At 44.3% G+C, this 17,479-nt stretch overlaps 1 protein-coding gene across 3 annotated transcripts in view; it reads right to left on the reverse strand.

The window, feature by feature from the left end:
* LOC124545071 (CB1 cannabinoid receptor-interacting protein 1-like) overlaps nucleotides 1-17,479 on the reverse strand; it is a 774,949-nt gene that overhangs the window by 743,687 nt on the left and 13,783 nt on the right. For all 3 annotated transcript variants that reach the window (XR_006967587.1, XM_047123880.1, XM_047123879.1), the window contains exon 2: nucleotides 10,476-10,749. Coding sequence is in view for 2 of the 3 variants with exons in the window: in XM_047123880.1 (XP_046979836.1) it covers nucleotides 10,476-10,749 (274 nt within the window). In the remaining variant the exon portion in view is untranslated. The remainder of the gene's footprint in view (nucleotides 1-10,475; nucleotides 10,750-17,479) is intronic.

The raw sequence follows: 17,479 nt of genomic DNA on the forward strand, positions 1-17,479 counted from the left end.
GAGATTTTAGTCTATTCGGCATATATGGTTAATACGTGCAGCCTCCATGCCCACTTGAAAAGAATATTTTGGATGGGTGTTCGTTTAGTTTTCGTGTCGTGGGTAGGAACTCTCCGTGGTTACGAAATTCTTTTTCCGCCGCATCCGAATTATTTGGTTTTCGCATGTGCCGATGTTGCTATCGTTATGGTCGACTTTGTCTTTAGATCTACATACGATTCACTTAATGTATCGTGTTCCAAGAAAATTTCGTCAACATACAGATGGACAACAAGCGAGGACTGACGACGGCTTTTTGGGGTTTATAGAACTGATTCCAATATAATTATACATGGTGAACTTGCCTTCTAGTATCCGCAGTACTATCTCTACTGAATATTTCAGTCTTTTAGTTAGGCACACGGGTATTCACGTTCCGCTCCTCTGGCGACATTATTCCTTGTTGATTAAGTAATATGTAAAGATTTTGTAGAGATCGCCACCCCCTTAAGAAACCGAGGTGTTTAGATGATTTTATGTTAAATGTGTGCTGAAGTCGAGGTGTTCACTCCACTTTTGTATATAAATGTCACTCTTCATCTTGATGTGCACTCCAGCGCTCCACTCAGTGTACTATATTCATAACCATGCCTACCCTCTAAGAGAAATGTTTAGTGAACTTTATTCCCTGATCGATCGTTCTGAAGTCTTGTCAGTTATCCGTTGCGCATTTTCACAATTAAAAATTGAGCTACACTCAAATGAAAACTTAGTATGTCTTCAGACGACTTGGCAGTCAGAGGAACCAGACAAAGGGAGCCACTGCCTGCTCGAGATACGGAGTACATGGGCTTCACCATATCCACGTTATGTGGCAAAGGCTCGTCATACATTAAGAGAAACAAATTCAATTACCAGCATTAAGAAGTACCAGGTGATCAAAAAGTCAGTATAAATTTGAAAACTTAACAAACCACGGAATATTGTAGATAGAGAAGTGAAACTTGACACACATGCTTTGAATGACATGGGGTTGTATTAGATAAAAAAAAAACGAAGTTCACAAAATGTCCGCGTGAAAGATCTTTTGCGCGCATCGTTTGGTGATGATCGTGTGCTCAGCCGCCACTTTCGTCATTCTTGGCCTCCCAGGTCCCCAGACCTCAGTCCGTGCGATTATTGGCTTTGGGGTTACCTGAAGTCTTAAGTATATCGTGATCGACCGACATCTCTAGGGATGCTGCAAGACAACATCCGACACCAATGCCTCACCATAACTCCAGACATGTTTTACAGCGCTGTTTACAACATTATTCCTCGACTACAGCTGTTGTTGAGGAATGATGGTGGCCATATTGAGCATTTCCTGTAAAAAACATCATCATTGCTTTGTCAGACTTTGTTATGCTAATTATTGCTATTCTGATCAGACATTTTTTGAACGTTTGTATTTTTTTTGTTTTTTTTTTTTTGTTCTAATACAGCCCCATGTCATTCCAAGCATTTGTGTCAATTTGCACTTCTCTATCTATATTATTCCGTGATTTATTCAGTTTTCAAATTTATACTGACTTTTTGATCACCCGGTATAATAAAAGCGTTGGCGGTTGTTAACCCTTCCCAATCGAAATCAGTGCATGCATCCACACCGGCAGGATGAAACGTTGTACTGGCAGGAGGGCTCATTCTGCACAAATTTTTGTTAATTTGGCTCGACATAGCAATGACTGAAATAATGTCATATGCCCTCTCGACCCTTGAAGGTTCATTTCGTTTCATCCTCCCCACCTGGATACCTCACCTTTTTTCAAGCACTGTAATCATCGTAAGTGATTTCTCTACTCCTGCCTTTACATGTTACAACGTGATTCTATCAAATTATTTGCTGCTTTTATGCATAAAATACTGGTAGCAAGGACTCTGTCTACTTCAGATTGCTTCAGACGAAAGGCTCTTCGTTCATCGTAGCGTAAATATTGGTGTCCTGATGTAACACAACAGATTTTTTGGCTACAACGAAAAATCGCATGAAATTATCGACTTTCACATGTTGGGGGTTGATTTGGTGGGAGAGACCAAACAGTGAGGTCATCGGTCTGATTGGGTTAAAGAAGGACGGAGAAGGACGTCGGCCGTACCCTTTCAAATCAACCATCTAGGCATTTGCCTGAAGCGATTTAGGGAAATCGCGGAAAACCTAAATCAGGATGGCCGGAAGCGGGATTGAACCGTCGTCCTCCCGAATGCGAGTGTAGTGTGCTAACCACTGCGCCACCTCTCTCTGTACTTTCGCATGTCAGTAGTTTTAAGTGTACTTGCCGAATTTCTACTTTTATTCAAGTTGGTTTCCCTTTTAGAAATTATCCCCAGAAATATTAAAATTTGTTGGAAGCCCGAACTAAAAAAGAAAGAAAACGACCTGCCACGAAGAAATTATCCAAATTGGACGAAAATAGTTAAATGTGACGTACAGTCGTGGAAAGAAGAGGGGAGACCCCTCGCCTTTTCGTTATGCTGATCCGCACGGCTTTAAAGTCTGCTACACAGCATAACAGGCAAGGTGACGAAGTGCTACCAACATACTACGCACAGGCGTGAAATTGAACAACTATCCGAACTTTGTCAGACTATTTTCAATCATGTTTAAGACTACATTAACGCTGATTAGTGTGTTAAACACAACACGTAAATGTAAGATATAAATGAAAGAAGAAACGCTAATTAGTATGAAATGTATTAATAAAAATGAATTTCAGCTTATCGAGATAAGATAAATGTTTTAGTAAGACAGAGTACTCCAGATCGTTACGAATTAGCAAAATATTATGCGCATTCGGCAGCGAAACGTCTCTATCAACGTTCAGACCAGTCATACTGGATTACCGGTGCTGATCTACCATCAAAGTGTGCAAATTTAGCAATGCGTGAAGATTCATAACGAAATTCAGTGAAAAATCATTCAGTGTCACACTTAAGTCAATTCAGTTATTGACAGAAGCGGAAAAGTAGGCAGTAACAAGTATGAAATTCTACAAGAGTTTCATATTGTCATCCACAGGGCGCCGGTACAGAATAAAGGTAGCAATAAAACGCATTGGGGACGCGAGAATTTCTTAAAATTGCTTTACTGAAAGTCTATCTACCTCCATCGAGATTAGAATCGAAAACAAACCAGACCTCCCTTGCACTAGCAAACACCTTTCACTACGCTAGCAGACAACCTAGGCAAACAGACCTCTGTAATTACCTCAGACATGAATAAGGAGGAAATGAAAATTGCAAACTGATCTGCAGTTTCTGTTTGATAGAGCTTTCTGGAATCAAAAACTTGGATTTTCTACCTTTATGTCACCGCTTATGTGACAATCATTCGGGGTGTTTATCGAAATAACTAAATACTGTTATTAGCGAGTAAATTTAGTAGGATAATTCTGCATCACCACAGGAAATAAACGGCGACAATAGCTGCCAAACATATTCTACAATGTTTCGAATTCTCCATTAGATTCGCCACAGCCATAAAACGTTCAAAAATAGCCGAAGTGTTTCTCAAGCTAGCTAGCAATGGGAATGCTCGCACTTCTGAAACGCGGTCGCATTAATACTGGGGCCTGAATTACCACTTGTATAGCAAATGGATTTTATTTGCATTCCTGTAAAAATGATTTGGATCGAAAGCGTAGCTACGATTAAAATGCTGATGTATCGACTACAACTAGAACACTTCGAACATTGAGTAGGGGGAATTATTTATGCAGCCCTCATCTTCAGTAACTGTCGTAGCTATTTTCGTTGTTAGGAGTTCGTCACGTAAATCGGTAAAAATGGAACCCTACTAGTCTCACTTTCTTGACCATCTATCTGTCTACCCAACCCTTAAAACCCTTTTATCTCGAGTACAGGTAGAAATAATAAGCGGAAATGTATCGCATTTCCTGCGGTTTACAGTCTCTTGGTGGTGTAAAAAAGTGAGCTTTTATGTCAACGCAATCTAAGGTTCAAAAATGGTTCAAATGGCTCTGAGCACTATGGGACTTAACATCTGTGGTCATCAGTCCCCTAGAACTTAGAACTAGTTAAACCTAACTAACCTAACGACATCACACATCTATGCCCGAGGCAGGATTCGAACCTGCGACCGTAGCAGTCGAGCCGTTCCGGACTGAGCGCCTAGCACCGCTAGACCACCGCTGCCGGCACAATCTAAGGATACGGCCGAATATATAAAGAAAATTTACGCGAAAGGTCAAAAAATGGGTGGTGCAAAATTATCCTACTAAATTTACTCGCTAATAACGGTATTTTGTTATTTCGATAAACATGCCGAATGATTGTCACGTTAGCGGTGACATAAACGTAGAAAATTCATGTTTTTGAGTCCAGAAAGCTCTATGCAACGGAAAATGCAGATCATTTTGTCAGTTACATTGTGAAATTGTCGGCTTATTCATGTCTGGGGTAATAATAGAGGTCTGTTTGCCTGGGTTGTCTGCTAGCGTAGTGAAAGGTGTTTTACTACTCCAAGGGAGATCTGGTTTGTTTTCGGTTCTAATCTCGATGGAGGTAGATTGACTATCAGTAAAGCAATTTTAAGAAATTCTCGCGTCCCCAATGCGTTTTATTGCTACTTTTATTCTGTACCGGCGCCCTGTGGATGTCAATATGAAACTCATGTAGAATTTCAAACTTGTTACTGCTTACTTTTTGCGCTTCTATCAATAATTGAATTGACTTAAGTGTAGCACTGAATGATTTTTCACTGAATTTCGTTATGAATCTTCAATCATTGCTCAATTTGCACACTGTTATGGTAGGTCAGCAACGGTAATCCAGTATGACTGGTCTGAACGTTGATACAGACCGTTTCGCGGCCGAATGCGCATAATATTTTGCTAAAACAGTTATGTTATCTCGATAAGCTGAAATTGATTTTTATTAGTACGGTTCATAATAATTAGCGTTTCTTCTTTCATTTATATCTTATATTTATGTGTTGTGTTTAACACACTAATCAGCATTAATGTAGTGTTACACATGACTGAAAACAGTTTAACAAAGTTCGGACAGTTTTTTAATTTCACGCCTGTGCATAGTATGTTGGTAACACTTCGTCGCCTTCCCTATTATGCTGTGTACCAGACTTTAAAGCTGTGCGGATTAGCATAACGAAAAGGCGAGAGGTCTCGCTCGTTTTGTCCACGACTGTACATGTACCGACAAGCAAATGATTACAATTGAAGAAAAACTGATTAATTCCAAAGAAGGATTTTAACAAATTGGGCAAGGAATAACACGTTGGTCCATCTGTGACCCTAATACAAGTAGTTATTCGGCCAGGCATCGATTGACGAAGTTGTTAGGTGTGTTCCTGATGGATATCGTGCCACATTGTTCAATTAACGTCTTATATCGTCAAAATCGCGACCTCGTTGCGAGGCTCTAAACGTTCTCAATTGTGAGAGTTCCAGCCATCTTGCAGACCAAGGTATGGTTTGGCAAGGGCGAAGACAAGAAGTAGGAACTCTCACCGTGTTCTTGCAGGCAGTATCTTGCTAAAATGTAAGCCCAGGATGGTTTGCCACAAAGGGCAATAAAACAAGGCGTAGAATATCTTCGACGTACCGCTGTGCCTTTATGGGTGCCGCGAATGACAAGCAAAGGGGTCTTGCTGTATAACAAAGTGGAACCCCAGAGCGTCATTTATGGTTGTCAGGCTGTATGGCGGGTGACAGGTAGGAATCCCATTGCTGTCCGGGGCATCCCCAGAAACGTCTTAGCTGTTCTTCGGGGACTCGGAGTTGTTTTTCACGGAAAGAAAATCATCACGATACAATTTGTTAGACACAGGCAGTAACCGCCGAAAGTGAACCGAAACTGAATCAGGCGTTTAATGAAGTGGGGAGAGTGCTAGCTTGCAACTGTAACATGCACATACGAATGGCCGGCCGAAGTGGCCGTGCGGTTAAAGGCGTTTCAGTCTGGAACCGCAAGACCGTTACGGTCGCAGGTTCGAATCCTGCCTCGGGCATGGATGTGTGTGATGTCCTTAGGTTAGTTAGGTTTAACTAGTTCTAAGTTCTAGGGGACTAATGACCTCAGCAGTTGAGTCCCATAGTGCTCAGAGCCATTTGAACCATTTTTTTTGAACATACGAATGAAACGAAGCTAATGGCATGCGCATTGGTTGGACATAACGGACAGCTAAGTGTTTAACTTGGACAAGACAGTCGTCGAGAGGTGGACGAATTTTACGAATTCGTTAGCTATTCTAGCTAAATATGTTTTGGAAGGGGATTTTTCGGCTTCAGCAAACAGTATTCCCTTGCTGGAAATTTTCCCGGTAGGCATTGCGTGTACCGTAAGCCCACTCATAGTTATTTATATTGGCAGACGTCTAGCTGCCGACGCCCTACACAAACTATTAGCATCCTTAAAACTTTAGTACATAGGGCCCATGTAATGCTTGACACTGACAGCCTACAGGGAGAACTGGTACGTTTTGAAGTAGTATTCAGCAAAAATGGATATACAAAATATACAAATAAGAGCTTCGCAAGCGAAAATGGACAGATAAACCAAAGAAAGGGAAAATCGGCATAATAATCAAGAAGCATAAAGTGTACGTGATCTTCCTCCCACCAGCCATGACGGCACCTCTCATGGTATGTTTGGAAGATAATTTGCTTTTGTGAAAGGCGGGTATACATGAAGTTACTTGTCGGTGTGGTAAAAGGTGCACAGGACAAACAATACACTCAGTACAAGGATGCGTGATGACAGGGTGTTGTGTGATATCCTTAGGTTAGTTAGGTTTAAGTAGTTCTAAGTTCTAGGGGACTGATGACCATAGATGTTAAGTCCCATACTGCTCAGAGACATTTTTTTTTAGTACAAGCATGATGCGTACAACACCAGCGACATATCCTACTTCTACAGCCCAAGGAATCAGCAGTGGCTAAATATCTTATTTCCACAGGCCATTCCATGGATAACGAGAAAGTCAAGATTCTGACCTCTGCCTCTCCCCACCCACATTCAGTGGCCAAGGAAGCTGTTGAAATACAATTAGCAGCCATTGTGCACAACCGAAACAAGTATTTCCACCTCAACACATCATGGAAAAGAGTCATTCTCCTTTGCACGCTCAGACGAAATGTTGTTCTGAGTCTCCATTGTCTAGTATTCCAAAAAAATTGGAAAAAAACATTTTGTATATGGAGTGCGTGACTGATTCTCTTGTAAAATTTTTTTGTTTATTTATAGATACAATCACATGTTTATCACTCAGTCATAACCGGGTTCGACCATACAATTACCGTCTTCAGATGTTAAAGGTGTTTGACATCGCATGAACCTGTGTTCAGTGTATGCCGCCTTTAGCATCTGAAGATGGTCATTGTATGGCCGAAACCGGTTATGACTGTCACAAACATGTGATTGTGTCTATAAATAAACAAAAAATTACAATTTACAATTCCAAAAAATGCCATCCATTTTAATAATTAACGACTTAATTCGTAAGATAGTGGATTTGCTGACTCTCCGCTTGCTTTGATTTACCCGTAGATGAGTAATGTTTTATCTATGACTTACGCTCTTGTTGCCAACTATGTTATCTTTGACGCAAGCACGTTTACTCCTTAGCATGGTGTCAAGGGGATTAAATTCTGCCAGCGACTTACCTTGAAAACGGCTGTAAAGCTATTAGCCGAAATATCCGAAGAATAAACAATACTGTCCCAGAGGCGCTCCAGAAATATGATGGATTATTTTCTATTTCTTATTTTCTTACTTTTTCGCACATTCTTGTTTCATTGAAATATCACTATCATCAGTAGGTTCTCTTTATTTTATGTCGAACAAAATGTAAAAACTTGCACGATTACACACATAATCGAGGACATACTGAAAAATGATGCCTCAGAATTTTTTATTCTACTCTCAATGTCGGGTGTGGTATTACATGTCATGCACATTACTCGGCCGACTTTCCCGCGTTACGGATATTGTTTATAACCCTCTGCCGATAGAGAGCTCCGAATCGTAGCGTGTAACATGTTGGTGCATGAGGAACAGTGTACTGTGTTCCCTCGGGAAACCGGAAGCACGGATTTGATGAGTTCGTCCACATGTGGAGCACCCTCTCCTTTAGCATGGCACACCACACGACCGCTGCGACATCTACAACAATCAGATGCCTTGAGTTCATTCTCCATACAGTTCCGACTTGGCCGCACCGAGTGTTCATGTTTGTAAAACTTACAAAACACCTTTGGGGACTTCAGTTTGATAGTGATGAAACTGTGCAAGCAGAGGTGAGGTTATGACTTCGCCAACAAATATTATACAGTGACGGTATCAACAAACTGGTCTCTCGTTAGGAGAAATGTGTTCGTCACAGGGTGACATGAAGAGTAAAGAAGCAGAATCTTAATGAAGTTTGCTTTATTTAAAAGATTGAAGAGTTTTCGCGTTAAAAATTTGGAGGCATTACTTTTCAGCACACTCTCTTTTTTTGTGGAATTTGAGTCACTATATTCTTAACATTTCCATAAAACATTTGCCTTAGTGTCACAAGCCACAGCGCTTGCGAAATTTAGCTCTCTGAGAATCCCGTTAATAAGGGCCTCTTCTCAGTCATCCACCCACTATTGGTCTTTCGTCATGCTGTTTACATTCATTTACAATGATCCAGCGTATATACTTACCAAGTTAACGTTTCGTCGCTTGACAGGCCGTTCTTTCGTGTCACTTTCCTAACAACATCTGTTTCAGGAGTTTATGCTCACTGAGGCGATTTTTTAACTCTTTTAGGTTATCAACAAATCACATAGTTGAATCACTTAAGCATAAACTAAACCCATTAATTAGCCTACAAGTTCAAGTATAAATATGTATTTTGTCAAGGGACAAAATGTCTGAATGGAGGACAGCTCAGCATGTGTGCGATCTTCATACCTACAGTGGTAGATGTAACTGACAATAGCGAGAGAATACTTACTGGAGCGCCAAAGAATCTGGTATAGGCTTGCGTATTCAAATAGAGAGATACATAAACAAGCAGAATACGGCGTTGCGGTCGACAACGTCTATCTATGACAAGTGTCTGGCGCAGCTGTTAGATCGGTTAATGTTGCCACAATGGCATGTTACAAAGATTTAAGTGAATCTGAACGTGGCGTTACAGTCGGCGCACGAGAGATGGGACACAGCGTCTCCGAGGTAGCCATGAACTGGGGATTTTCCCGTACGACCACTTCGCGAGTGTACCATAGTATCAGGAATCAAGTAAAACATCAGATCTTCGACATCACTACGACAGGAATAAGATCCTGCAAGAACGGGACCAATGACTACTTCTGCAAATTGCTGCCGATTTCAGTTCTGGGCCAACAACAAGTGTCAGCGTGCGAAACATTCAACGAAACATCGTCGATATGGGCTTTCGGAGCCGAAGGCCCACTCATGGACCCTTCATGACTGCACGAGACAAAGCTTTATGCCTCGCCTGAGGCCGTCAACACTGAGACTGGACTGTTGATTACTGGAAACACGTTGCCTAGTTGGAGGAGTTTCGCTTCAAATTGTATCGAGCGGATGGACTTGTATGGGTATGGAGACAACCTCGTGAACCGATGGACTCTGCATGTCAGCAGGGGTCTGTTGAAGCTGGTAGAGGATCTGTAATGTGTGGGACGCGTGCAGTTGGAGTGACTTGGGATCCCTGATACGTGTAGAAAAGACTGACAGGTGACACGTACGTAAGTATCTTGTCCGATCACCTGCATTAATTCGTGTCAATTGTGGATTCCGACGGTCTTGGGCAAATCCAGCAGGACAATGCGACACTCCGCACTTCAAGAATTGCTACAGAGTGGTTCCAGAAACACTCCTCTGAGCTTGAACACTTCTGCTGGCCATCAAACTTGCCAGACATTAACATTACTGAGCATATCTGGGATGCCTTGGAACGTGCTGTTCAGAACTGATCTCCAACCCCTCGTACTCTTACGGATTTATGGACAGCCCTACAGGATTGATGGTGGTAGTTACCCCCGGCACTACTTCAGATATTAGTCGAGTCGATGCCACGTCGCGTTGCAGCATTTCTGTGCTCACGGGGCCGTACTTAATATTAGGCAGGTGTACCAATTTCTTTGGCTCTTCATTGTATAAAAGAAAAGAACTTTAGTGTCTGAATCAAGAACTGAGACTACTACAATTACTGTCATCGTAACCAATAAGTGGCCAAAATTGTTTGACTGCAGTTGTACATGATGCACAGTTACAGCGTGTGAATGTATCTGCTTTTACGAAAGTAAGACGATGAAATTGCTCTAAGGGCGCTACTAAAATATCGTAAAACATTGTACAAGAATAACACCTTTGGTGATAGCTGTGGAGTGAGAAGAGAGATTAAAATCTCCGTCAGACAGCGCAAGGCTTTGTTCGCGGCGTGTACGCTGGAATGAGGGCGCAGTGCCAGGGGTACTCACTGGAGGGCGCGCGGCGGCTTGAAGCTGACGTCGATGCGGTAGACGGTGTCGGTGTGCAGCTTGACGGTCTTGAGCTGCTTGAAGCGCTGCGTCTGCTCCATCTTGCAGAAGACGGGCCCGCCGTCGGGCTCCTTCTTCATGGAGAGCGTGACGCGGAAGGTGCCGCCGGCGCCGGGAGACTGCTGCCGCGCGGCCTGCGCGGCCGTGGGCGTGGGCGGGCTCTGCATGTGCTGTGCGGGGGCGCCACTGCCGCCGCCCCTCGCATGCTGACGCCCTGCGGGCAGAGCGCGTCCGGGGCTCAGCACAGTGGCTGCACAGCGGGGTGCGTCGCAGGCGCAGCGCAGTGGGTGGTGGAAGGTCAGAGGTGTAGGCGTTCGTGATCAGAGGTAGTGCGTGATTGATGAGGAGTTGCGGAGGCTCAGCACACTGGACAGTGGGCAGTGGAAGGTCAGAGGTGTAGGTGTTTGTGATCAGAGGTAGTACGTGATTGAAGGTCAGAGGTGTAGGTGTTCGTGATCAGAGGTAGTGCGTGATTGAAGGTCAGAGGTGTAGGTGTTTGTGATCAGAGGTAGTGCATGATTGATGGGTAGTTTCGGAGGCTCAGCACACTGGACAGTGGGCAGTGGAAGGTCAGAGATGTAGGTGTTCATGATCAGAGGTAGTGTGTGATTGAAGGTCAGAGGTGTAGGTCTTTGTGATCAGAGGTAGTGCATGATTGATGAGTTTCAGAGGCTTAGCACACTGGACAGTGGGCTGTGGAAGGTCAGAGGCTTAGATGCTCATGATTGAAGGCAGTGCATGATGAATAAGGAGTGTCTCACGTCCAGCTCAGTGGGCAGTGAGCAATGGAAGGGCAGAGATATAGGGGTTCACGTTCACAGGATCTGGTTGATTGAAGAGCAGCGTCATGTTCAGTACAGGGGACAAGGGTGGTGGAACTGGCAAGTGCTACCATCTCCATCACATATTGTAAGAGGGGCGTTCAATAAGTTAGGACACACATTTATTTCCTGACAGCAGGCTGCTTTCCTTCAAGATTCCAATACACCGTATTATACTTCACCTGTTTGGTTAAAAAAGCCTTTTTTCAACATAAACTTCATTCAATGCGCCAGCCTTACACCACCTTATTGGAATTGTCTGTATGCCTGAATGGTACCACTCTACTGGTCAACGTTGGAGCCAACGTCTTGTCCATCAGTAACCTCCCCATCATCCAAAGTACAGCTTCCTGTTGCATTCTTCATTGGACCAAGCAGTTGGAAGTCGAAAGGTGAGAGATCGGGGCTGTAGCATGGCTGAGGAAGAAATGGTTCAAATGGCTCTAAGCACTACACAGTCCCTTTGACTGTTCAGAGATGTCACTGAACCCGCCCAAAGATGTGAACAACCATGCATGAGCAGCGTCTATTAGACGGAGGGGGTCCGACAGCCGATCAGTTCCAGTCATTCCACCACCAAAGAGGTACCTGTAGTTCAACCATGCGTACACGGTCAATAGCGCTGTTCGATTGCCTCCTCATTGTTACTTTGTGCCAGGAAGGGCTCTCAACAAAGGAAGTATACAGGCGTCTCGGAATGAACCAAAGCCATGTTGTTCGGACGTGGAGTTACAGAGAGACAGGAACTGTTGATGACATTCCTCGCCAGGCCGCCCAATGACTACTACTGCAGTGGATGACCGCTACCTACGGATTACGTGGCTCGGAGGAACCCTGACAGCAACACCGCCATGTTGAATAATGCTTTTCGTGCAGCCACAGGACGTCGTGTTACGGCTCAAACTGCGCGCAGTAGGCGGCATGATGCGCAGACTCACTCCCGACGTCCATGGCGAGGTCCATCTTTGCAATCGCGATACCATGCAGCGCAGTACAGGTGGGGCCAACAGCATGCCGAATGGACCGCTCAGGATTGGCATCACATTCTCTTCACCGATGAATGTCGCATATGCCTTCAACCAGACAATCGTCGGAGACGTGTTTAGGGCAACAAGGTCAGGCTGAACGCCTTGGACACACTGTCTAGCGAGTGCAGCAAGGTGGAGGTTTCCTGCTGTTTTGGGGTGGCATCATGTCGCGCCGACGTAGGCCGCTGGTGGTCATGCAAGGCGCCGTAACAGCTGTACGATACGATAATGCCATCCTCCGACCGATAGTGCAACCATATCGGCAGCATTTGGCGAGGCATTCGTATTCATGGACGACAGTTCGCGCCCCCATTGTGCACATCTTGTGAATTAATTCCTTCAGGATAACGACATTGCTCGACTAGAGTAGTCAGCATGTTCTCCGGACATGAACCCTATCAAACATGCCTGGGATAGATCGAGAAGGGCTGCTTACGGACGACGTGATCCACCAACCACGCTGAGGGATCTACGTCGAATCGCCGCTGAGGAGTGGGACAATCTCGACCAACAGTACCTTGATGAACTTGTGGATAGTATGCATGATAGTATTGCATCAGTGCAAGAGAGCGTGTTACTGGGTATTTGAAGTACCGGTGTGTACAGGAATCTGGACAACCACCTCGGAAAGTCTCGCTGTATGGTGGTAAAACATGCAATGTGTAGTTTTCATTAGCAATAAAAAGGGCGGAAATGATGTTTATGTTGATCTCTATTCCAGTTTTCTGTACAGGTTCCGGACCTCTCGGAACCGAGGTGATGCAAATCTTTTTTTGATGTGCGTATACGCTTTAGCTGTAAAATCGATATTTTTTAATATCACTGAATTGTGACTTCTTGTATCTTTGTACTTGTTGATCAGTTTAAGGAGACAGTGGTCGCTCGGTGGGTAATGGCGTGAGTTTTGTGCATCGACATTCGTCACGTTGATATGGACTTGTTATGTTAAAAAATGGAAACCAATTTGTGAAATTATACTGTAATGTGACATGAAGAAAATGAAAGAAATGAAAACACTTAATGACGCAATGTACAAATTGTGGAAGAGAACACAATGATATTTCTAGACATGACAATGATTATTTCAGCAAGCCACATGTTTCAATGAGCCGCATTTTCAACGAAGATGGACACATTTTGCATTTAATTTTTATTTCAGACTGAATTCTCGTTTAAAATGGGTGCACACACTTCGAGATATAACTTCTAAAATAAATGCACGTAAACGATTATTTGTATTGGGAACATTGGGGAGTTCGTGACGAAGGCTAAATGCGTAGGTGTTTGTAATCGCAGGCAGTGGATGATGGATGAGAAATGTCTCAGGGTCAGCACAGTGCTCAATGTGCAGGTCTTAATAATCACAGATTCAGCACAGTGGGCAGTGGAAGGTGAAAGATACAGGTGTTCATGATCACAGACAGAGGTTGGTGGATGTGGAATGCCTCAGTTTCTGCAGAGTGGGTAGTGTGCAGGGGGAGGTGAAAAGAGTATGTCCTCGTAATCACAGATAGTGGATGATGGATGAATGGTGTCTCACGTTCAGCACAGTGTGCAGTGAGTGGTTAAAAGATAGAAGAACTCATGGTCACAGCACATCTGTCGGTGGATGACATTTGTCTCATGCTCAGCATTGCGTGCAGCAGGGTACCAAAATGCAGAAGAGGTCACATTGACGAAACGTTGGTTGGTAGATGAGGAGTATCTTAGCCTCAGAATGAAGGAATGTTGAGGGTCAAAGTACAGAAGTCATCGCCACAGGACGCTGGTTTATGGGCAATCTGGACACAGGCTCAGCACAGTGGATGATGAGGGATGTGGGAAGCAGGTGACTGACTCATCGCAGTGTCTATTCGATTCTCATATGGGTGATGCATACGGTCTAAGGGATGAATATCATGGCCCATAGTAAGAGGAGGTCTCACGTTGAGCTAAGTGGATAATGCGAGTTGCAGCGTGGAACAGGTCACTGCAGCTGGACATTGGAGGATAGGGAGAGTGGCGCACTGAAGATTCACCAAAAAATGGTTCAAGTGGCTCTAAACACTATGGGACTTAACATCTGAGGTCATCAGTCCCCTAGACTTAGAACTACTTAAATTTAACTAACCTAAGGACAACACACACATCCATGCCCGAGGCAGGATTCGAATCTGCGACCGAAGCAGCAGCGCGGTTCCGGACTGAACCGCCTAGAACCGCTCGGCCACAGTAGCCGGCTGAAGATTCACCACAACCGGGAAATGTCACAGGCTCAGTTGTGTGGGTGGCGAGCAGTCAAGGCTGAAGGTTATAGGTGCACTTAGCACATAGTGACTGCTAGACAAAAGGAGAAATCTCAAGTTCAATACAGTGAAGAACGAGAATTCAAGCATGGAGCATGTTAGTGCTTGATCACCGTTTCGAGGAGGACAGGGGAGGAGAAGAGAGATCTCAGGTCCAGTGCAGCAACACAATAGCGAATGCCACAGGTTCAGCATAATGCATACGATCGGTCTGGGAAGGAGGCTGTAGGCTCTCTCAGCACACAAAATAGTGGTTATTCAAGAGCTGGAGGTCTCAAGCTGGGTACAGTACAAAATGAGAGCTCAAGCGTGGAGAATGTTACTGCTGCAGCTCCGTGAAGAGGGGAGCTATCGTAGGCTCGCCACAGTGAGAGGATGTCTCAGGTTCAACAAAGTGGATGACGAGCGGTCTGTGAAGCAATGCGCAGGAGACCTGTTACCTGGTTGGAAGCGAGAAACTGTCATCGAACTCTCGTAACCCCATCCCTAGAAAGAGACCTGCTGAAGAATGTGCTGACCAGGGGGATTGAATGTTTGATCTCATTGGGACACAGTCTTTCAGTGCCACTGGGAACATCCCGTTGGAAGATCAAATCTTCCTCACGTTTCGGAAACTGCAACTCTACTGGTTGAATGAAGTGTGGGACGCCAACTACACTGTCAATAGTTCCCCTGTCACCAACACAAGGGATGTACAGTTAGTGTACGCTGAGGCTGCGTCCACCAGGAAGTTCAGAGTTGTTCCTGTGTGGCTGCGATTTGCAGTTCCGACTGACGCCAAATTAGCAAGCGATCATTACTGACACCAGGACTGAAGCTGCTCCCAGTGGTAAACAAAGCTTTGTGTCATTCGTCCTTTTGACCACAGACTCAGTACCCCATGAGAGGCGGGCGACGCGGTGATGAGATAGGAGAGGAAGACTGGCGATCACCATGATTGATTATAACCAAGCTCCAAGTAAGTGGTTCTTTGTTATTGCAGCTGACATTGACTTTGGTCCTAATGGAGACAGCCGTCACAGTGAAATCGGCAACGGTCGATCACCTGGCGCGGCGACCCAGGAGTGAATGACAAACACGTCTACCTTCCTTGGAAGGCCGGCAACAACGTCCGTATATAAGTGACATCTCCTTTGGAAAAGTCTACGAAATAATCATACCGCTACGCGCACGTCGACAATACAGCGCCACTGACTACAAAAAAGTTTTTACAGAACGATACTCGTCGGTCTGAAGCTCTGACTTACAGCCTTCCATTAGTGTACGATGGAAGTAAGTTTTCTGTCTGTGGCGTTTCGAACTGTATTCATGTCTACGGGGATAGTCATTAACTTCTGGTAGTCACCTGAAGAAATGAACTTAATTAATGTTTTATTTGTTGGTAGGTATGTGCCTTCAATTCTGCTACACACTGAATTTCTTGCGCCGCAGTATGGTAGCACGTCACTACAGGGGGGAATTTAGGCGCGTAATCGAGTTACTAGGAAGAGACGTCAAAATGACGTGTCACTTGCTGCAACAGATACCATTTTGATTTCGTCGTATTTCGCTCTACTTTTAGTGTTAGTATGAAGTTTAAAAGCCGCGGCGCATAGAAGATTTTCACAAAAACGTCACCGTTAGTACGGTTTCTTGTAATTAAATGCCACTTATTGACGCACCGGTAGTAAAAGCCTTTAGGAAATACTATTAACAAAGCTGCATGTAATCGGCATAACTTAATGACTAAAGATTTGAATTACGGAGTCGAAGAAATTAAGTTTGCATCTTGCTAAACGCTATTTTTTTTCATCTTAGAGTTTTTAATGTATTCTGAGACCTTCTTATGAATAAAATACGACTATCTTCCGCAATGTTCCATGTTATTTATATGTAAGAGCTTGCTCTCTAAGGAATAAGTTTCTACGATTTTGCGACATATGGCTGATCAGAAAACAAGGATGAATGTGCAGCGAGTGAAATCAGCAGCAATGAAATTTATATTACTTTCTTTGTCACAAAATATTTGATTGTTTTTTGGAATATGTCACGATTTTCGAATATGTGGTTAGGCGGGAAACTCACAGGACAGCTTGAATTTCTGCGAGTGAAACGAAAAGCAACAACATTAATATCCTTTCTCTTTCCCTCTCACAAATATTTGGCTGTTTCTTGCCGAATATGTGGCAATTCCCGAGGGTGTGGACAGAGACAAACCTAGGCCAGCTAAATTGCTGCGAGTGAAATATATGGTCCAGTCACATTAGTGGGGCCAACGCTTATGTTCGACGTCAAAGTGCAATAACCATTTCCACAGGGCATGTGGCCGGTGGCAGCACTACAAATGAAGATATAAAAGCGTTTAGGGGACGCGGAAAGCAGTGCAATCGTCGGAGTACACACGGAGCGATTCAACTCATACCTAAAATGGGAAGGATCATTGCCTTTCGGGCCAAGGTTGGAAGCATTTCCGAAATGGCTGAGTTTGCAAACTGTTGTCGTGCTGCGTTGGTTAAAATGGCGCTATCCAAAACCGGCGTAGAGCACACTGTGCTGTACTGCGGGCACAGATGACTGGGATCAACGACGGCTGCAGCGATATATTACGGCGAGTTCACGTGCAACTGTTTAGCAACTAACTGCCCAGGTGAACCAGGCTTCTACCAACGACGTTTGCTCAACGACCGCCGGCCGCGGTGGAGGTGCGGTTCTAGGCATTTCAGTCCGCAACCGCGTGACTGCTACGGTCGCAGGTTCGAATCCTGCTTCGGGCATGGATGTGTGTGATGTCCTTAGGTTAGTTACGTTTAAGTAGTTCTAAGTTCTAGGGG

The sequence above is a fragment of the Schistocerca americana genome, chromosome 8, assembly GCF_021461395.2.
Source record: "Schistocerca americana isolate TAMUIC-IGC-003095 chromosome 8, iqSchAmer2.1, whole genome shotgun sequence".
Lineage (NCBI taxonomy): Eukaryota > Metazoa > Arthropoda > Insecta > Orthoptera > Acrididae > Schistocerca > Schistocerca americana.